The 18,117-nt window shown below is 47.2% G+C and overlaps 1 protein-coding gene across 3 annotated transcripts in view; it reads left to right on the forward strand.

Moving 5' to 3' along the window:
* aclya (ATP citrate lyase a) overlaps positions 1–15,896 on the forward strand; it is a 39,899-nt gene extending 24,003 nt beyond the window's left edge. The window contains exons 14-30 of one of the 3 annotated variants that reach the window (XM_088906316.1): positions 1,411–1,467; positions 4,610–4,639; positions 5,854–5,995; positions 6,774–6,942; positions 7,055–7,159; positions 7,297–7,493; positions 8,231–8,312; positions 8,610–8,720; positions 9,645–9,772; positions 9,912–10,005; positions 10,486–10,640; positions 11,000–11,150; positions 11,680–11,823; positions 12,409–12,522; positions 13,296–13,378; positions 13,837–13,913; positions 14,293–15,896. In XM_088906316.1, coding sequence (XP_088762442.1) covers positions 1,411–1,467; positions 4,610–4,639; positions 5,854–5,995; positions 6,774–6,942; positions 7,055–7,159; positions 7,297–7,493; positions 8,231–8,312; positions 8,610–8,720; positions 9,645–9,772; positions 9,912–10,005; positions 10,486–10,640; positions 11,000–11,150; positions 11,680–11,823; positions 12,409–12,522; positions 13,296–13,378; positions 13,837–13,913; positions 14,293–14,387 — 1,934 coding nt within the window. In that variant the 3' untranslated portion in view covers positions 14,388–15,896. The remainder of the gene's footprint in view (positions 1–1,410; positions 1,468–4,609; positions 4,640–5,853; positions 5,996–6,773; positions 6,943–7,054; positions 7,160–7,296; positions 7,494–8,230; positions 8,313–8,609; positions 8,721–9,644; positions 9,773–9,911; positions 10,006–10,485; positions 10,641–10,999; positions 11,151–11,679; positions 11,824–12,408; positions 12,523–13,295; positions 13,379–13,836; positions 13,914–14,292) is intronic. The other 2 variants (XM_088906317.1, XM_088906318.1) reach the window with 2 other exon arrangements.
* The last annotated feature ends 2,221 nt before the right edge of the window (positions 15,897–18,117 follow it).

Genomic DNA, 18,117 nt, shown 5'->3' on the forward strand with positions numbered 1-18,117 from the left:
CTCATTTGGCCCATCCAGCTACTTCTAAAAGGAAGCCAGGGTATGGGCTTCAACAACATGGCTGGGCAGCTTGCTCCACACTCCCACAACCCTTTGGCTAAAGTAGTATTTTCTGTTTTCCGCATAGTTTCCACTTGTGCTCTCCGATTCGTGTTTCCCTGTTCATTTTGAAGGAATTCGCTGGGTTGACTTTGTCAGTGGGTTTGAACACGTGTATCAGTTGCCCTTCTAATCTTCTCTGTTTAAGATGAAAAGGTTTCTGTTCCTCTGGCCTGTCACCAGACAAACCTTTAAGTCATGAATTGCATCTAATTGCTCTTGTAACTGAAGCGCAAAAGTGCGATTAGATGGCAACAGAAAAGAAAATTAGAGCAGAGTTTTAGGATCATTTTCCTTAGTTTTGTCTGCTACACATTCTTGTTCTCTCCATTGTGATGTTCTCCTCATCGTCCTCATCGTGTTGTGTGAGATCCTCATTTTGTTTTTGGTCGTCTAGGCAAGTTTTCATGCTTCTGCTAAAGGTTTTATCAGACTGATACTGGAATATTTTTTATTACTGACCGCTTGGAGTATTAAGTGGGAGTTAAAGCAGGGGGGTGAGTTAGGAGGGGAACATGAGTACTGGTCTAGTTGAGTGAGAGGAGAAACACCGAATGGACCCTTTTAATTGCCTGTAGTTGGACTAAAGCTCAGCTCCAAAGTTGTTTGTGATTTTAAAGAAACCAGGCTTTTGGATGGCACATCTCGTCAATCTTCACAGGAAAGGATTTTTTAGATGCCGTAACGTGCACGGTTTAATTATGGTGCTGTCGTTTTAAATCTTGAATTGCTGTGTTTGTGACCTCTCATAGTAGCGTTCTGCTCTAGGGTACTGCTGCCATCTACTGGTCACAAGGCATTTTACAGCCTTCTTGCTCGGTGCAGCACAGTAGCCAGTGCAACAGGTACCTTAGGTTTTGTGCTTCTGTGAAAGAGGTTAACAAGGAAAGATGAATTAAGCTTTAAATGCAGTTGTCACCCAGCTGCTGAAACCCAATATTGAGACTGAAAGTAAATATTTTAGTAATCATTAAGTAAAATTGCTGCTACTACAATCTCAGTATAAAAGAATCTTTAACTTGAAAGTATGAGCCTTCAAAACCTTAAACCCTTTTCAGAAAGAGTTGCTTGTGTACTGAAAGGAGCTACATATTCTAGCGTAGTGTCAGCCCTTTGTTCTTCATTCCTCTTGGGAAACCGTTTCCTCCCATAATCCCCCACGGCTTCCCCAACGGCCTCCAGTTGTGTCCGTCTCCCCAGTCTGACCTCTGAACCCCAGGCTCCTCGGGCTGTCCCACTGCAGCACGCTTACTCACGAGCACAGCTCTGTATTCAAGTGTTATCTCTTTTTCTCACCCTGAAATACCTAAGCCCCTGCTCAATGTGACACCCGGTCACGGACCTGTTCTTCCCAGGGAGCCTTTCAAGGTAAGGCCAGCTGTCGACCAACAGCACCCTCTTACCGAACGCCGTACGTCCCTGATGGCACCCTTGAGGGAGGAGGTGGGGGGGACTGTGAGAGTCAGCAGGCTTGCAGTGAAGAGCTACAAGGCAGGATTGCGTCCTCCCAGCAGGAAGAGAGACTAGGGGCGCTTGAGAACTGCTCCAGTCTCGTTGTGCTGGTGTGTGCTTGTGAAGGCTGTGGCGACACTGCTGCAGGCTCGCTAGGGTCCTGTGAGGCTCACAGCTACCACTGTTGCAATGCCCAGGCTGCCCTTCTACAGCACTTCAGGGATCTCGCATGGCTGTTTCTTAAAAGAAGTCAGCAACGTGGCTGGGCAGCTTGTTGTGCACTCCCACCACCCTTTGCGTAAAGAAGTGCTTGACGTTCTTAGCTTTAAATGCCTTCCCACTTGTGCCCTCTGGTTTGTGCTTCTCTGCCCATTCTGAAGAAATCTGCCTGGTGAACTTGGTCCTTAGAGGCTCTGAGGATTTTAAATCCTTGCTCCAGGTCTTCATTGCCCTTCATTGTCTTCTCTGCTCAAGACTAAAGAGGTTCTGTTCCTTCAGCCTGTTGGGGTTAAACATTTTCTCAAGCCCCAGAATATGTCTCCTTCCTCTTCTCTGGACTGATTCCAGAGCATCAGTATCTTTTCTATAATGAGGTGAACAAAACTGTACACATTTTCTACAATTGTATTGCAGTACTGTTACAGAGTTTTAACATGATTAATTGATAGTGCAGGTAAAAATTCAGCGCTTTTGACCACACATCTTAACATTTTGTATTAATAGTTTATTTTTAGTACTTGCATGCAAAGAAATCCACTTGTCTACACTAGGCATCTTCCAGGTGCTTGGCCTAGGAATTTTATTTAAGTCTTTTTGAAATTCAATTTGCTGCTTCTCTGCATTTACAAATTATCCTAATCTGCTGTTATCCTCAAACGTGACTAGTTTACTAACTATAGCAGAATCTTGATAATTGAATTATTAAAAATAGTGGCAGTCCTAGTAGAGATTCCTGTGGTACTCCATTGATAACATCACTCCAATTGGAGTATTCACCTCCAATATACTCTATTAGCCAATTCTTTAACCAGTCACTTGTCTCCCTGAATACCTACTGAATGTCTGTTAGTCTTCTGTAGAACTTTATCAGCCTGCTTCTGAAAATTTCAATGCATAATATCAGATGCTCTGTGTGTGTTTATTACTGTTGCTGTTTATGCAAAGAGCTCTAACAATTTAGTTAGGCAAAAACTTTATTTTCTAAATCCAACTAATCTGATTCTAATCCCCTTTCCAATTCCCTTTAGCCCTTTACATTAATTGACTGTTCACGTTTTTTGTGTTACTAATTATAATTGTAAAACTCTCTCAACCTTGCATTGCTGCATTCAGTAAAAGTGAGAAGGGCGAAGCATTGCAGCTTCTGTCATCTGATCAATTCCAAAAGCTTTTAGTGATGATTGAAGCTTGCACGTACGTTTTGTGAATAGGATTTTCAAGATCCTAGTCCACTGGTGGTAGTGCATTTGACAGTAGCAGGTAGAATCCTGATTGCTTATTGCTGAGATGCATTGTGTTGTTAACAGGTTTAAATATGCAATTCCTGAGAAACAAATTAGACTAAAAGCATGGTGATTAACTTTGAGTTTATCTCACCAGAAAGGGCTAAACCTCCATACAAACCAACAACAGGCTTTGAGTTTTTCACCTATTAGCTTTGAGTATAGTTTGGAGTTGAAATCCTTTTGAATTTTTAGATCTCCTCAAGCAGAGTAGTTTCCGCATATGCCTTTTGGTCCTTACCAGTTGTGTTCCTTTACTGGATTTCCAGGCTTCGTTGAGGAAATATTTAATTTAATTTCAACTTTCAACAAACTCGGGAACTTTGGGAGTTTTGGTCCGTGATCTCTTGTTCCTTTGCAAGAACATCCTGAGTGTTGAGCTGATATTGACAGGTGGATAGCACCTTAGGTCTATGCTTGGGAGACTGATTGTGACCCTCGTGTGTGTGCAGTTGTGCAAGCACTTCCACATTGTTGTGAGCTTTGTGACAGAATGTTGTATAATGCAGTGGTTCTTAACCTGGGGTGCCTGCACTTCCTGGGGGTCTGAGAAATGCCGGATTTGACAGAAGAAGGTAAATCATCAAAGACACTAAATAGACAGAAGCACATAAGTACAACTACTTTGTTTAATCAAGGCTTTTTCATGCATTTTTAATTTTATTGAGAAATTAAATAATCCCATCTTTCATTCTAAGGTCAGGATAAATATATTTTTTTACAGAACTGACCTACTCTACTTGAGTGGTTTTTTTGATAAGGGGTGAGAGAACAGATTTTGAACACCGAAGAAGTGCAGGCAGCAGGAAAGATTAAGAACCAGTGGTGTGGCTTTGCATTTATCAGAGTGGGTTGTCTTTGTCATCGGTGTTGATTAATAGTGTTCACTGAGCTGCTCAGGAAAGAAAGCTCTTCCAGTAGATGGCCAGCAGTATGCACGTCAATTAACACTTGGTCATGTGACGAGCGCACACACTGCCCCTTTTGAAAAGCCTCCCCTGTAGGTCATAGTTTGTAGTAAAGTTTTAAGTGTACAGTTAGGCAGCTGCATGTACTGACTGACCATCAATATGGCTCCCCTTTCTTAAGGCTGGTGTTGTACAAGTTCAGAATTGTACAGCCCTTACTTTTGGTTCCATTTTTCTTTAGGGATCAAGAGCAACCGGAGTGTGTTTCCTTACTGGGTAATGTTTAAAACTCCCTCTTAAAATGAACATGACATTAAATCTTTCAAAGTCCTGCCATCTTAAATCTAGCACCAAATACACTCACCCCCACCTCACCGACATATGGTGTAATTGCCCAGTTTGCTAGTAGTGGTTATGTGGCATTAATGTCATTTATATATTTGTACATACACTGGTAAGTATTTATCATTTCTAAATATGAATAGAGATGTGTATACTGTGCGGGTTATTGTGCATTCTGCTTGGTGTTTATGATCATTTGAATGTGACGACGGTGCCCTGCAGGACGGTTGATGTTTTTTTTTTTGTTCATTTTTCTTTTGTGTTGTGTTCCGTTGTTGTTTGTATTGTCGCCTGGTGACGTAACAGAGCAGCAGGGCTCGGCAGGCGGAGTGGGAGGTAGGAAAGCCCCTGGTCTGGTTAGTGTCCCCAGGCCTCAGTGAGGCCTGGCTGTTTGCTCACCTGCCTCACTAGTCTACTTCTGACCGTCGCACTGCTGCCACAGGTGTCACCCGCCCTGTTGCCCTTTGCCCTTTGCCCTTTGCCCTTTGCCCTTTGCCCTTTGCCCTTTTGCTGAGGGGGTGTTATTCCCAATCTTGGTTCTTTTCCTTCCTTTTAGAAGCCCTGTTCAATTTGTCTTTAGCTGGAGGGGACTTGCACGTGATTTAAAATTTTAAAGTTACATTATTTCCAGAAGTAAAACTAAATAAGCCTGATATTCCTTCTGTGGCGTTCTGTCCTTCAGGACATCATCAGTGGTTTGCAGTTGACCTCAGCAATGAGGTTCGCCAACCTTCAAGGCAAGAAAATTGTTTTAACAACGTGAACATTAAGTAATTTGAATATTTGAGGTGTTATTTTTTCCCTCCATCTAAAAGTTGAATTAAGACTGAACTTCAGCAGCTGGGTAGATCACAGTGCAGCCTTGAGGACTGAAAAGGATTCTTACAGGCACTAGGGATGAGACAATATAAGAGGTTTTATTATTTTTGTCCAGATTTTTTTCCATTTCCTTTTTATTAAGACGAATAATAAAAACAATCACTGTGTATGTGCCTGCTCTGGCACATTGTGTTGTAAAAAGAAAGCCACAGAGCTGCTGAAGCCCCAGTAGCAGCAGTGTACTGGGTGAACTGGGACAACCTGCAGGCTGGACAGATAAGCTCAGTGTGGTTGAAGTGAGGGGTCCGAGATGCTTCTCTTTTGACGTGTTGCTTGAAATGTCCCATCTTAAATCGAATTTCTGCTACACTAGAGTAAATATCTCATTGTTGCGGGGATTGTATTGTAGTAACAGTAAAAAGTCAGTACCGCACTGTCCAAACCCTGCACTGTCCTGCCTAAGCTTTCGGGGTGATCCAGCATCTGCGTAGCTGGCTTCTGTTTCCTGACGGAGGTCAGCTGGCGTGTGTGTGAAAGCCTGCCAGCGCAGCCTCTGCTCGTGTGCTTAACCAGTTTAACGTTTTGGGGTTTTTTGGTGGTTCTGGTGGTCGGGTGGGGAAAAAGAGTCTGGGCGTGCTCTGTCTATCTGGACAACGCAGACGGGGTCCTGTGTCTGTGTGCAAGCGAGTCCATCCTTGCCCATTTCCTCTTCTGCCCCCTGCTCCCTGCAGCCAAAGCCAGCACTCTGTTCACCAAGCACACCAAGGCCATCGTGTGGGGCATGCAGACCAGGGCAGTGCAGGGGATGCTGGACTTCGACTACATCTGCTCCCGGGAGGAGCCTTCGGTGGCGGCCCTGGTCTACCCCTTCACGTGAGTGACCGCCGCCGCCCCACTCTCTGTGCAAGTCCCCGAGCGCGAGGTGCAAACACGAGAGACGAGTCACAAAACAAAAAGGGAGGGGGCTGTTCAGCCTATCAAGCGCTCACCATCAGTATTTCTCCATCCACATGCACTGCAGAATGAACAGTAAAGTGCATTTAAAACCGAGAATAGAAGGCCCTTCTTTACCCAAAGGGTTGCGGGAGTGTGGAACTCCCAGCTTACCCACCTGTGTTCTTGAAGCTGATACTCTGGTTTCTTTCAAGAAACAGCTAGATGAGTTCCTTAGATCAATTAGTTACCAAATGTGCCAGATGGGTCCAGTGGTCTCCTCTGATTGGTAATCTTTCTTTCCTAAATGTGCTCATTTGGTTGCTTGTAGCTCTTGGCTCTGAGGATCTATGCCAGCTGGTTTAGAAAGCATCCAGGATATTGGCTTCAACAACACAGCTGGGCATCTTGTTCCCTCCTCCCACAACTCTTTGTGTAAAGATGTGGTTCTCTTTACATCATCAGCACATTTGTGCACAAGATTTTTTCAGTGATGGAAAGACCAAGTTTACTAATGAATGTGGCCCGTCTACCTCCTTTGTATCGTAGGATCATTACCGGCGCTGTTTTGTGTGCAGGCGAATTGCACTATCGGGTAGTTACACCTAGCAGGGCCCTTGAGGTTTAATAGCAGAGCCTGTGCTTGAATGTCTCCTGCGGGTGCTGCAGGGAGCGCTGCGTCAGTAACCCAGTAACCTGGTGGGGCGTTGTGTTTCAGGGGGGACCACAAGCAGAAGTTCTACTGGGGCCACAAAGAGATCCTGATCCCGGTGTACAAGAACATGAGCGACGCCATGCGGAAGCACCCGGAGGTGGACGTGCTGATCAGCTTCGCTTCCCTGCGCTCCGCCTTCGACAGCACCATGGAGACCATGCAGTACCCCCAGGTGCCTGCAGGGGGCGGGCGGGCAGTGGGAGTCCCGGATCAGGCCCCGATGGGTCGTGTTGATACTTCAGCCACCCTGCCCTCTGTCCTGACTGGCCCTTCTCTTCCCTCAGATTCACACCATCGCCATCATCGCAGAGGGCATCCCGGAGGCACAGACCCGGAAGCTCATCAAGACGGCGGATGAGAAGGGCGTCACGATCATCGGCCCAGCGACGGTGAGCCGCGGTCACAGGGGGCGGTCGGGCTGCAGCGGAGCGTGTTTTGAACGGCCAGGCCCCCCCCCAGGGCTCGGGGGCCCTTCGCCCGTCCTGAGTGCCGTTTAAGCCCGCCGTTCTCTCTGCCCCCTGCCCAGGTCGGCGGGATCAAGCCGGGCTGCTTCAAGATCGGAAACACGGGCGGCATGCTGGACAACATCCTGGCCTCGAAGCTGTACCGGCCGGGCAGCGTGGCGTACGTGTCCCGCTCGGGGGGCATGTCCAACGAGCTCAACAACATCATCTCCCGCGGCACCGACGGCGTGTTCGAGGGCGTGGCCATCGGGGGGGACAGGTGAGCCACGCGGGGCAGCCATGTGGGCGGAACGACACTCCTACCCAGAGATCCGCACCTGTCATTAATAATAATAATTGCTTACACTTACATAGCGCTTTTCTGGACACTCCACTCAAAGCGCTGTACAGGTAGTGGGGATCCCCAACACACCCACCTGAATCATGAGACGGCAGCCATAGTGTGCCATTTAACTCCCAACACACCAGCTCTCAGACTGGAGGAGAACAGAGTGATGAAGCCAGGTCAGAGATGGGGATTCTTAGGAGGCCATGATAGGTAAAGGCTGGGGGGAAATTTGGCCAGGATACCGGGGTAACACCCCTCCTCTTTTGGAGAAAAGTCCTGGGATTTTTAATGACCACAGAGAGTCAGGACCTCGGTTTTATGTCTCATCTGAAGGTCAGCACGTTTTTACAGTATAGTGACCCCATCACTATACTGGGGCATTAGGACCCACACAGACCACAGGGTGAGCGCCTCCTACTGGCCCCACTAACACCTCTTCCAGCAGCAGCCTTAGTCTTTCCCAGGAGTCTCACATCCAGGTACTGCCCAGGCTCACACCTGCTGGGCTGCAGTGGACTGTCAGGTGTGCGTTGCCGGGTGATATGGCCACTAGCCAAATTATCAAACCCTTCAAACCTTCAGTCAGGCTGTCTGCTGATGGGGAAAAGTGCACACAAGTGAGAAAAGCACTGGCCTCTCCGTCAAACCTCTTGGCTACTGTGCTGCAGGTATCCAGGATCCACCTTCATGGACCATGTGCTGAGGTACCAGGACACTCCGGGAGTCAAGATGATCGTGGTGCTCGGGGAGGTGAGAACACGTTGCTCTGGGGAGAGCCAGGGATGGTATTTCCTTTCATCGTGGCTCTTTGGCCTTGAAGCTCTGCAGCAAGGCTCAGTGTTTCTTAACATTGACATTTTTTTCTGCACGTAAAATGCCATTCCGAAGGGCACCTTCCAAGTGGCGAGTCTTAAGACATGGGGATCAAACACACACCCATGTCATTTCAGGAGGGAGTTCTTTAGAGACCTCAGTTGCTTCAAGACATCTCCCTCTCTCTCTGTGTCCGTCTCTCCTTTTTCTTTTCCCTTTCTGTCTGCTGAGCAGATCGGTGGCACGGAGGAGTATAAGATCTGCCAGGGCATTAAGGAGGGCAGGATAACCAAGCCGGTGGTGTGCTGGTGCATCGGAACCTGTGCCACCATGTTCTCCTCTGAGGTGAGTGTCCTGTCCGCACGTTTCTCCCCCAATCCCACAGCTCTCTGCTCTGGTGGTGTGCAGCAGCTGAAACATGCAGTATGGGAAGCCTTAACTACATCACTTATGGTCCTCCCTTAACTTGTACACCAGTTTGAGCATCTTGGCTGTTCAGTGTTAAATGAAAGGAGGTTTTAAGCGGAAAGCTCAGGGCAGATATTATTTAAGGGGATCATTTCTGAGTGTTGTATTGTAAATGTGCAAATCCCAGCAAGCTGTCAAAATTAAGACCAGATTGCTTATTTCAATGGTCTCCAACCCTGGTCTTGTAGAGCCCCAGTCCAGTTAGTCTTTTAGGCTACTCTTATTTTATAATCAAAAAGGATTAGAAACCCTTGGAAGTTCTTGTTCAAATAAGCAAGTAATTTGGTCAATTAAGTCCTTTATAGCTGAAGCATGTTAAGTTGTTTTTTTTCCCCTCACAATTGCTAAAGTACGTTACAAAACCTGCTGGACTTTCCAGGGCTAATGACATATGACTCCTGACTTTTTTAAAAATGCATCCATTTTTGAAATGCTTAATCTTGTCTCTGGTTGCTCAGCTGCTCCTTTGACCTGAACACAGACCAAGAAGAGGACAGTATGAGGCCTGTATGGCTGTATCTCATACCTGGTTGCTTAATTAGTCTAATTCTGATGGAAAGCTGCTGCTCATTTTCAGGCCAGAGAATATTCTCTGTAAAAAGCTAAAACAGCAGTCTCCTGCCTCCAGGGGATCAGCTTGTATAAAGCACAGTTACTCCCCAGAACATGTCTGTATTGTGTTACTTGCCCATCCCTGACATAAGGTGGTTGTGTCTCTGGGTGACCCGTTAGAAACGTGGTCTGACCAGTCCGACTGCGCTGTGTGTCCACTGCCACGTAACCCTGCCGCTGTTCCCTCAGGTCCAGTTTGGCCATGCCGGTGCCTGTGCCAACCAGGCGTCTGAGACCGCCGTCGCCAAGAACCAGGCCCTGAGGGAGGCGGGCGCCATCGTGCCCAAGAGCTTCGACGAGCTGGGAGACGCCATCAAGTCAGTAGTGCTGCCAGGCCGCTGTGCTCTGTTCTACACTGTCTGACTGTTCCTTACGGGCCCACGCACTGACTGCAGCTGTTAACCCAGGCAGCACCCTCTTCTGACTGCTGTGTGCTGGTTGTCCTCTCCCCTGCAGGTCAGTGTATGATGACCTGGTTGCCAAGGGCGTCATTGTTCCTGCCCAGGAGGTGCCCCCACCCACAGTGCCGATGGACTATTCCTGGGCACGGGTAGGTCTGCCGGGGATCCGAGGAAGAGAAGGGGACGCTGTTTCTCTCCTGTTGCTTCACAGCGCACCTCAGATCAGGCACACTGAGACAGGGCAGAAAAGGCATGACTCTTGCCCCTGTCCTGAGCTCAGACGCCCAGCCTGTTGGAAATCAGGTGCTTTGAAAGGTGTCCCTCAGGACCGTATGTTTGTATGTTCTCCCTGTGTTCACGTGGGTTTCATCCCCCAGTCCATAGACTTGCTGGTGGCTTCTGGGACGATTGGATGGATATTCCTTTTGGCTCTTGGTATGGTTGAGCAGTCAGAGGAGAGCCCCAGTCTGTGCTCAGCAGCTAGGGAAAAAACAGCCACCCGTCCAGAAAGAGAAGACTTGTGTCCCGTCGTTAATCCGGCCCATGCCGAGGGAAGGGATCTAGTGAGGCAGTGAGATGGGAGAAGTTCCTCTCACCGGCCCGCTCTGTGCCCATGTCTCTCCCAACAGGAGTTGGGCCTGATCCGCAAGCCGGCCTCCTTCATGACGAGCATCTGCGACGAGAGGGGCCAGGAGCTCATCTACGCCGGCATGCCCATCACCGAGGTCTTCAAGGAGGAGATGGGCATCGGCGGGGTGCTGGGGCTGCTGTGGTTCCAGAGGAGGTCAGTCCTGTGGCAGTTTCCCCCCCTCATTAATTGCTGAGTCATGCTCTTCATATTCACATGACCAGGTTTATACACCAGACGCAAAGCATTACTCAGCAGTTCTGCTCTAGAGGGGATTTCAAGCTGCAAAGTTTGCAATACTGAGAGGGAATAATTTGATGTGTATAAAAATGAATAGTTTCTTAGGCTTGCAGCAGGGGTTTGTTTTTCAGGTACTGAAAAGACAAGACCAGTAAGCGCAGTCTAATTTATTCACCGGTGAGGAGTCGAGGGGAGGGGGGGAGGGTGTATGTTGGCATGCATGTTGGTGGCGTGTGCCGTGCCCGCCCTGACGCGGCGTTGCGTGTGTGCTCCAGGCTGCCGCGCTACGCCTGCCAGTTCATCGAGATGTGCCTGATGGTGACGGCGGACCACGGACCAGCGGTGTCCGGCGCCCACAACACCATCGTCTGCGCCCGAGCTGGGAAGGACCTCATCTCCAGCCTCACCTCCGGCCTGCTGACCATTGTAGGGACCCCTCTGCTCAACGCGACATCCCTAACAAAGACTCCAAGAATTCCTTGCATTTGTATAACAGCCCAAAGGATACCAAATACCAAGCCTGCCAGAGTGCACCCATTTCATCCATCACCGGTGCACAGCAACCATTAACTTCCAAGCTCAGCAGAATCAATCTGTAACATTGAAAGTGGTTCTAGTCTTGACCCTTTACCTTTCTTGGCCCAGTGCCTTTAGTTTAAGGGTGGCTCCTTACACTGTGTTCCCAGAATCCTGTGGCCGTGGGGTCTGTTGGCTTATAGTTTAGTAATCACGTGCTTGCAGACAGATGAGACTGAGCATTATTTTATAGCACTCCTCTCGTAACAAGTGTCTGTAAATGCTTTGTAAGGGTCAAACATTTAAGGAAATGGGGTAAAACCAACAGAAAAACTGCAAAAATGAATGTCGCTCCATGAGAATGAAAACGAACCGGAAAGAGAAGGTTCGTTGCCAACCTGGCGACTGCAAGAGAAAGACCGTCTCTTCCTTGTTGCAGGGCGACCGGTTTGGAGGGGCGCTGGACGCAGCAGCGAAGCAGTTCAGCAAAGCCTTCGACAGCAGCCTGCTGCCCATGGAGTTCGTCAACAAGATGAAGAAGGAAGGGAAGCTCATCATGGGGATTGGCCACAGGGTCAAGTCGGTGAGGGAGAACACTTCTTTCCAGAGCAGGGCTCAGGGTACTTCCCTGCTAAAAACTGCCTGTGTGCCATGCTGTCCGTCAGTGACCACACCTGCAGCTGGGTCCTGTGGGAAGAAAGGCATTGCATTGGTACAATCCCTTTATTCCTGCAGTCATGTAACTCCACACCATTTGATAACTGAATCAGGAATAAAGGGTTTAGCCGCTGTACAAGTATACTTTTTACATCTTAGTTAGTTTTCAGAGGAAGCCACAGTGAAGTTTCTTGGCATGGAGGCAACGTACACTATACATGATTCAGTACCAGGGACAAAAGAAGAGGGAGAAAGTTTGGCCATTTGCGTCTGGTCATTTGACCTTGCGTGTTGTGTAGGGCCTGACGTGGATGCCCATGCCGAAGTATTGGTACTATGGGTGCAAACATAATGGCTCTGTCTTGGGGATGTGGTTTCTAGTGTGGCGTGACCCAGGAAGGGCAATATTCAGCTCTGTGGAAATCGGGACGCTTGCCTGCATTTGTGTGGTACTTTGGACCCAGATTCTCACTCCACGTGCCTGATGAGGTCCGCCCTCCTGCCGTTTCAGATCAACAACCCGGACATGAGGGTGCAGATCTTGAAGGACTTCGTCAAGCAGCACTTCCCTGCCACCCACCTGCTGGACTACGCCCTGGACGTGGAGAAGATCACCACCTCTAAGGCATGTGCTGCTTTTGGCCTGGTGTACCTGCCCTCCGAGCCTGGTGGGGTGTTTTGAGAGTCAGACACATCTAGTTCAGAGCTAGCATCCTCTCCTGGTCTCCAGGCTCAGAATCTGAATTGATATTAAAACCAGACCCTGCACTATCGCCCCAGTGGAGCCCTACCTTCCCTGTACCACTACTGAATTATTGCACCAGAAAATAATTGCACGAGCGACCTTTGCCTGGTTAAGCAATGATCAGTTTGTCCTACAACAGCTCTGCAGCTGGCTGGGCACTGGTGGGCCTCTGGTCCAGGGATCTCCAGCCCCGCTCCTGGTGATCCCCGATCCGCAAGATCATATTGCACACCCTAAACTTCCTATTTGTAAAAACTGCCGACACTGTGAGCTACCGATCAATTTAGGAAGCGGTTTGTTCACGCACGGGAAATGGGCCATCAGATTTTTGTTGGAGAAGCTCTTTTCATTTCTCAGTTTAAGGATTCCCCAGCTTTATTGATGTCCGGTTGTAAAATGAGCAGGACTGGGGCTCACCAGGAGCTCAGATAAATACACCCACCGTTTGGTCTGGTGTTTTCGGTGAGAGCTGCACTGACCTTTCACCTGACACCTCAGCTATGCTGGCGGCCTGTTTGTTCTTTCGTCACCTTCGTTAAACCCCTCCAGTTCAAAAATCCTGCTTTGGGATGCAATTGCCGTTGGCTAGCAAGCCAACCTGACTGGCTTTAATTTGCCATGTGTCTAATTTGAGGAATTTCTGTGTTCTCCAGAAACCCAACCTCATCCTGAATGTAGACGGCTTCATTGGGGTCGCCTTCGTGGATCTGCTGAGGACTTGTGATGGCTTCACTCGGTAAGAGGGTTGCTATACCGAGACACAACGCGTCATTAAACAAGAAACATGAGCATCTTGCGTGGAATTTTCTTCAGCCCAGATTGAGCTGGTAGAACAGGGAAACCTTGTTTATAGTACTTTCAAGCAGCCAACCTCATGGCTGAGAAAACTAAACATCACAAGGCACACACAGACACAAAGAGAGAAACCCCACACTCACAACAGAGTCAATTTTCCCAGAAGCCAATTGACCTACCGGTATGCCTCTGAACTGTGGGAGGAAACCAGAGCACCTGGAGGGAACTCATAAGGACATGGGGACGACATACAAAACTCCAGACGGACAGACAGCACTCCAGGAATTGAACCCAGGGCCCCAGCGCTGTGAGGCAGCAATGCTGACCCAAGTCAAACCCGATAGATCTACTGGAACTGCGGCTCCACTCTTCCTCACCACCACTGCGGCTGTGTTTCAGGGAGGAGGCTGACGAGTACGTGGAGATCGGAGCTCTGAACGGGATCTTCGTCTTGGGCAGGAGCATGGGCTTCATCGGTGAGTCTGGGGACTGCGGCAGGGGGCTGGCAGGGGGGCTAACAGGGGGTCCTGCAGAGAGACAGGCCTCCCCTCTCGTTCTGACATTTCCTTTTTTTTACTGTTCAGTCCAGAGTCAATCCTTAATCCTGGGACCGTTGATCTTCATTGTTTAATCCAATGTTTTTTTGTGATTAAAATACTTGGCTTACAATGCGGGGAGGGAAATAAAAACTTGTGCAATTCTCTCGGGCTGGATTGGAAGAGCCCAGCTTGAGAGAATTCATGTCCTTCATGATGGAAGCAGAAATACTGTACTTTTAAGTTTTTGGCTTACCTTGACTTACCTGTGAGGGGAGGATGAGGATGGAGTATTATGACGCTGTCTTTCTCCCACCAGGGCACTACCTGGACCAGAAGAGGCTGAAGCAGGGCTTGTACCGTCACCCATGGGACGATATCTCCTATGTGCTGCCGGAGCACATGACCATGTAATCGGGACAGCTCAGGAGCGCCACCTTGCGTGTGTGAGGGAGGTTCAGAGATCAGATCCTCTGAGCTGTTATCTGTCCCAGTTGCAGCAGGAGGGGTGGGAGTAGGTTTTGGTGGCGGGGAGGGGTAGGGTATCTTTCAGATTCTTCGCAAACCGTGAGTGATCCATGACCAGTTTTGAACTGAAAATCTCTCAAATGAATGAATACAAAATACCATCATCCTCAACAAGCAATGCAATTTCTGACTGTGCAATCACACTTTCTGGTTTAAATGGGAAATATGTAAAGAAATAAACAGGAAAGAAAGCTGCCAGTGTTGCTGGTCGCAATCTGCCGTTCAATAGAGTAGAAAATGTGAACTTGTGATCTAGCCTTGCTGTCTTTAGCACTGTGTCACTTCAGTGGAGATCAACAGAATCTCGTGCTTACCTCGGTGCATTTTGCTTTGTTTTTCTCTCCTCCACTGCAGATACTACTTCTAGTTGCATAGCAAGGAATGCTTGTGTTTCTAAATGTTGAGGTTTCAGGTTAGTCAGCGCAAAAAATTGCTCCCAGTTTGTATAGGCCAGGGGTCGGCAGCTCGGATCTTGAAGGGCCCTAATCCAGTTAGTCCTGTAGGTCACTTGTTTAAAACATCGGCAGCACCTTAAATTTATTAATAACTTAACCAAGTTAACTGTTCAAATAAGAAAACTCTGGTCCTTGAGGGCTGGAGCGTATTGAGGTTTTACTTCTAAGTGATCTCTGAATTTCTCAATTTAGCAGATCGCCTCACCTTTTTAATCGATCTCAAAGGAATTGTTGTGTATCTGCAGAACCTGGTGAATTCATGGGGACCTACGAGCCTGGCTGGATGGTTAGGGGTGGAGACTCCTGGCTTAGGCAGTAGTTTTATATAGGCAAGCATAAAAAAAATCAGATCATACGATCGTTATCTAGCAAATGAATGTAAAATCCTGATCTGCCGTGTCATCTGCTAGCCTTGCATAAGGCGTGGGAGAGGAATGGTTTGTGTGAGAGAGTGCATGTTCCTGTGGCTTCATGGTGCACGGAGATCTAGTCACTCGGGTTCGAGGGCAGTGCATCCTGCAATGATCTTAGGAGGATCCTGGCGTTAAAAAGGTTTGTTTTTGTTTTCCCGAGCCTGTTGAGTGAAGAATGAAGGACACCTGGGGCTCAATTGAGCTGAAGCAAATAGTCTTAACATAAGGGACCATAACTAACCAGCTATCTGTGTTTCTCGTGGCTTAACATAGGCTAGCTTAAAGCTCGCTTACTTAACTGTGTGAGATCTGTGCCAAGTGTTCCCTTCTGAACCCAGCCACATCTACAAAATCAAAACTGTTCATTGTATCTGTCAAAACCCATCCCTCAGTTGTATCATTTTAACCTATTTTTACCTTGTTTTACATTATTTTATTTGGTGTGAAATGTGCTTCTGTATTGTTGTTGTTATTATTATTAATATAACCCATGTAATATTGTAGTGAAAATAAACACGTCTTCTTAGTTAATTGGTGTGGGATTCTTGTGATTGCTCGGTGCTACTCTGCTTTACTCTGAACTGCACAAAGTAAAGGGTCGAAGATTGAGGAACCACACACATCTTTATCCCAGGATTCTGCCTGGAACGAAAGCTGAACGTGACCTGACCTGGGATCTGTGTTGGTGAGGAGGACTTAAACCCAGATTGTAAGAAGATCATAGCTGCTAGGTTTATATTTCTATGTACTTGCTGGAGAGAGCAATGAAATAGTCCTTTCTTAGGAAAGATGGACCTAATTTGCAGAACTCTCGGCAATCCTGGGATAAAAGACGAGACCAATTTGGAATTGGACATCTCCGAGTTTGGAATAGGCCCGTCATCACTCATGCCATTTGTCAGTTTCAGAATTCACTTTCAGAGCTCGGATGTTTTGTCACCAACAAATCTTGGACTATCGGTTTGGACTTCCTCTCTCAATTCTAGTAAAACACTAAACTTGAGCCTATCTCAGTCACTGTCAAAACAGAAGAAAGGAAAGACGAGACAAATGTAAGGTTTGTACAATAAAGACGTATTTGTCTTATTGGACTTATTTAATTGGACTTATTTAATTGTGAGGGGCTAGTAATCTGACGAAGCGATCTAGCTATTTCCTGAAAGAAGTCAAGAGTATTGGCCTCAACAGCATGGCGGGGTACCTTGCTCTGTACTCTACAACTTGCCTGTGTACTTCAGGGGATGTGGAAAAGTCGGTGCCACCATGTCATTGGGTGAAAGAAAATATTAAGCCTCAGTCACAGGGCAGGACTTTGTAATATTCCTATTCTTGAATCTTGAGGGTGGGGGGGGGGGGGGATGATAGAGTGACATAGTGAAATTTTGGTGAAATAATCAGTTTACACAAAATGTATTGGATGGAATGAAACCCCTTTGATTTAGGTTTGTGACTGACCGGCTTAAACAGTACAAGCAGCCGTCTGGTCGTTTTTCTTTAAACAAATCGTTATTAAAACTCCTTTCACCAGTGGACTCCCACACGGTCCGAGCTCTCGGAACCGGTTTCTGTCGCTTGTTTCGGGGAGTTGAGCCTTTTGGTTTGTGTAACAGTTTATCCCGCTTGCGGGCACGGCGTCATGGTCTCAGTTTTCAGTTGTGGGCGATCCTGTGTTGTTTCTTTGGCTCTCGCACTGTACGTGCCAGACTCGTTCACAGATGCCACTTTGTACAGTACGTGCCGAGGCCCACAGTCCCTGCCCTGCTTGCTAAAATCCCTCTTTATCTCTCCTCTCCAACCCGCACAGATTTTCCACTCCAGCTGCTCGTGTTTCATAGTTCCCTATTCGTAACGGGACACCGGTAACCGAAGCAGAGACCGTGTTTTTTTTTTGTTTTGCCTCCTTTCAGCGATATTCCTCTTCAATATTAGCTGGCAGTATAGCACCGTCTTGTTAAATGGGTGTTGTTAGTGGGCATCTCTCGACTTTGGTCATTCTTCGTCGTTAGAAAAATTACATTTGATTTTTTTTATCGTTTTTGCTCATAGGAAAGTGTAGCCAGGGTACGAGAAGAGAAGTTACAGTACGGGTGTAAACGATTCTGTCGAAACACTGGACTGTTTTAATGTACTGATGCGTGTAATACTGCAATACTGAAGAGCATTGCTGGCACCAAAGGGAACAAAATCCCGAGTTATTTTGTAACTACCAAATAGCAAATTATCTCGAAATTACGAGATAACAGATTATCTTGTAATTACGAGATAGCAACTATTATCAGATATCATATTGGAGTACGCGTGATCACATACAGTACGTGAGATTTACGGTCTCGGAATTACAAGTTGATCTGCTATCATCTCGTAATTAAAAGATAATTTGATAACGAGATAAATGTAATTACAAGGTAGCATATACTCACGTACTGTATGTGATCTCGCGTTCTCATATATGATATCTGCTATAGTTGCTAACCCCAGGAGAAAGTCAGCCTGTGCACAGGAGCATTTAACATATCAATAGCTTGTACTGTCACAGCAAATGTAACAGGTTGTTCATACACTGATATGATCGTTGCTATCTCGTAATTACGTGATAATTTGGTATCTGGTAATTAGGAGATAACTCAGGTTTTTTGTTTCCTTGGTGGAAGCAATGCGATTCCATAAAAAAAAATGTTTTGTGTGGTGATATTTTACAATTGTGAAGGTGACAATTGAGAATCGGTAGTTAAATGTATGATGCAAATC

Source organism: Atractosteus spatula, chromosome 26 (genome assembly GCF_055471065.1).
Source record: "Atractosteus spatula isolate fAtrSpa1 chromosome 26, fAtrSpa1.hap1, whole genome shotgun sequence".
Taxonomy (NCBI): Eukaryota; Metazoa; Chordata; class Actinopteri; order Semionotiformes; family Lepisosteidae; genus Atractosteus; species Atractosteus spatula.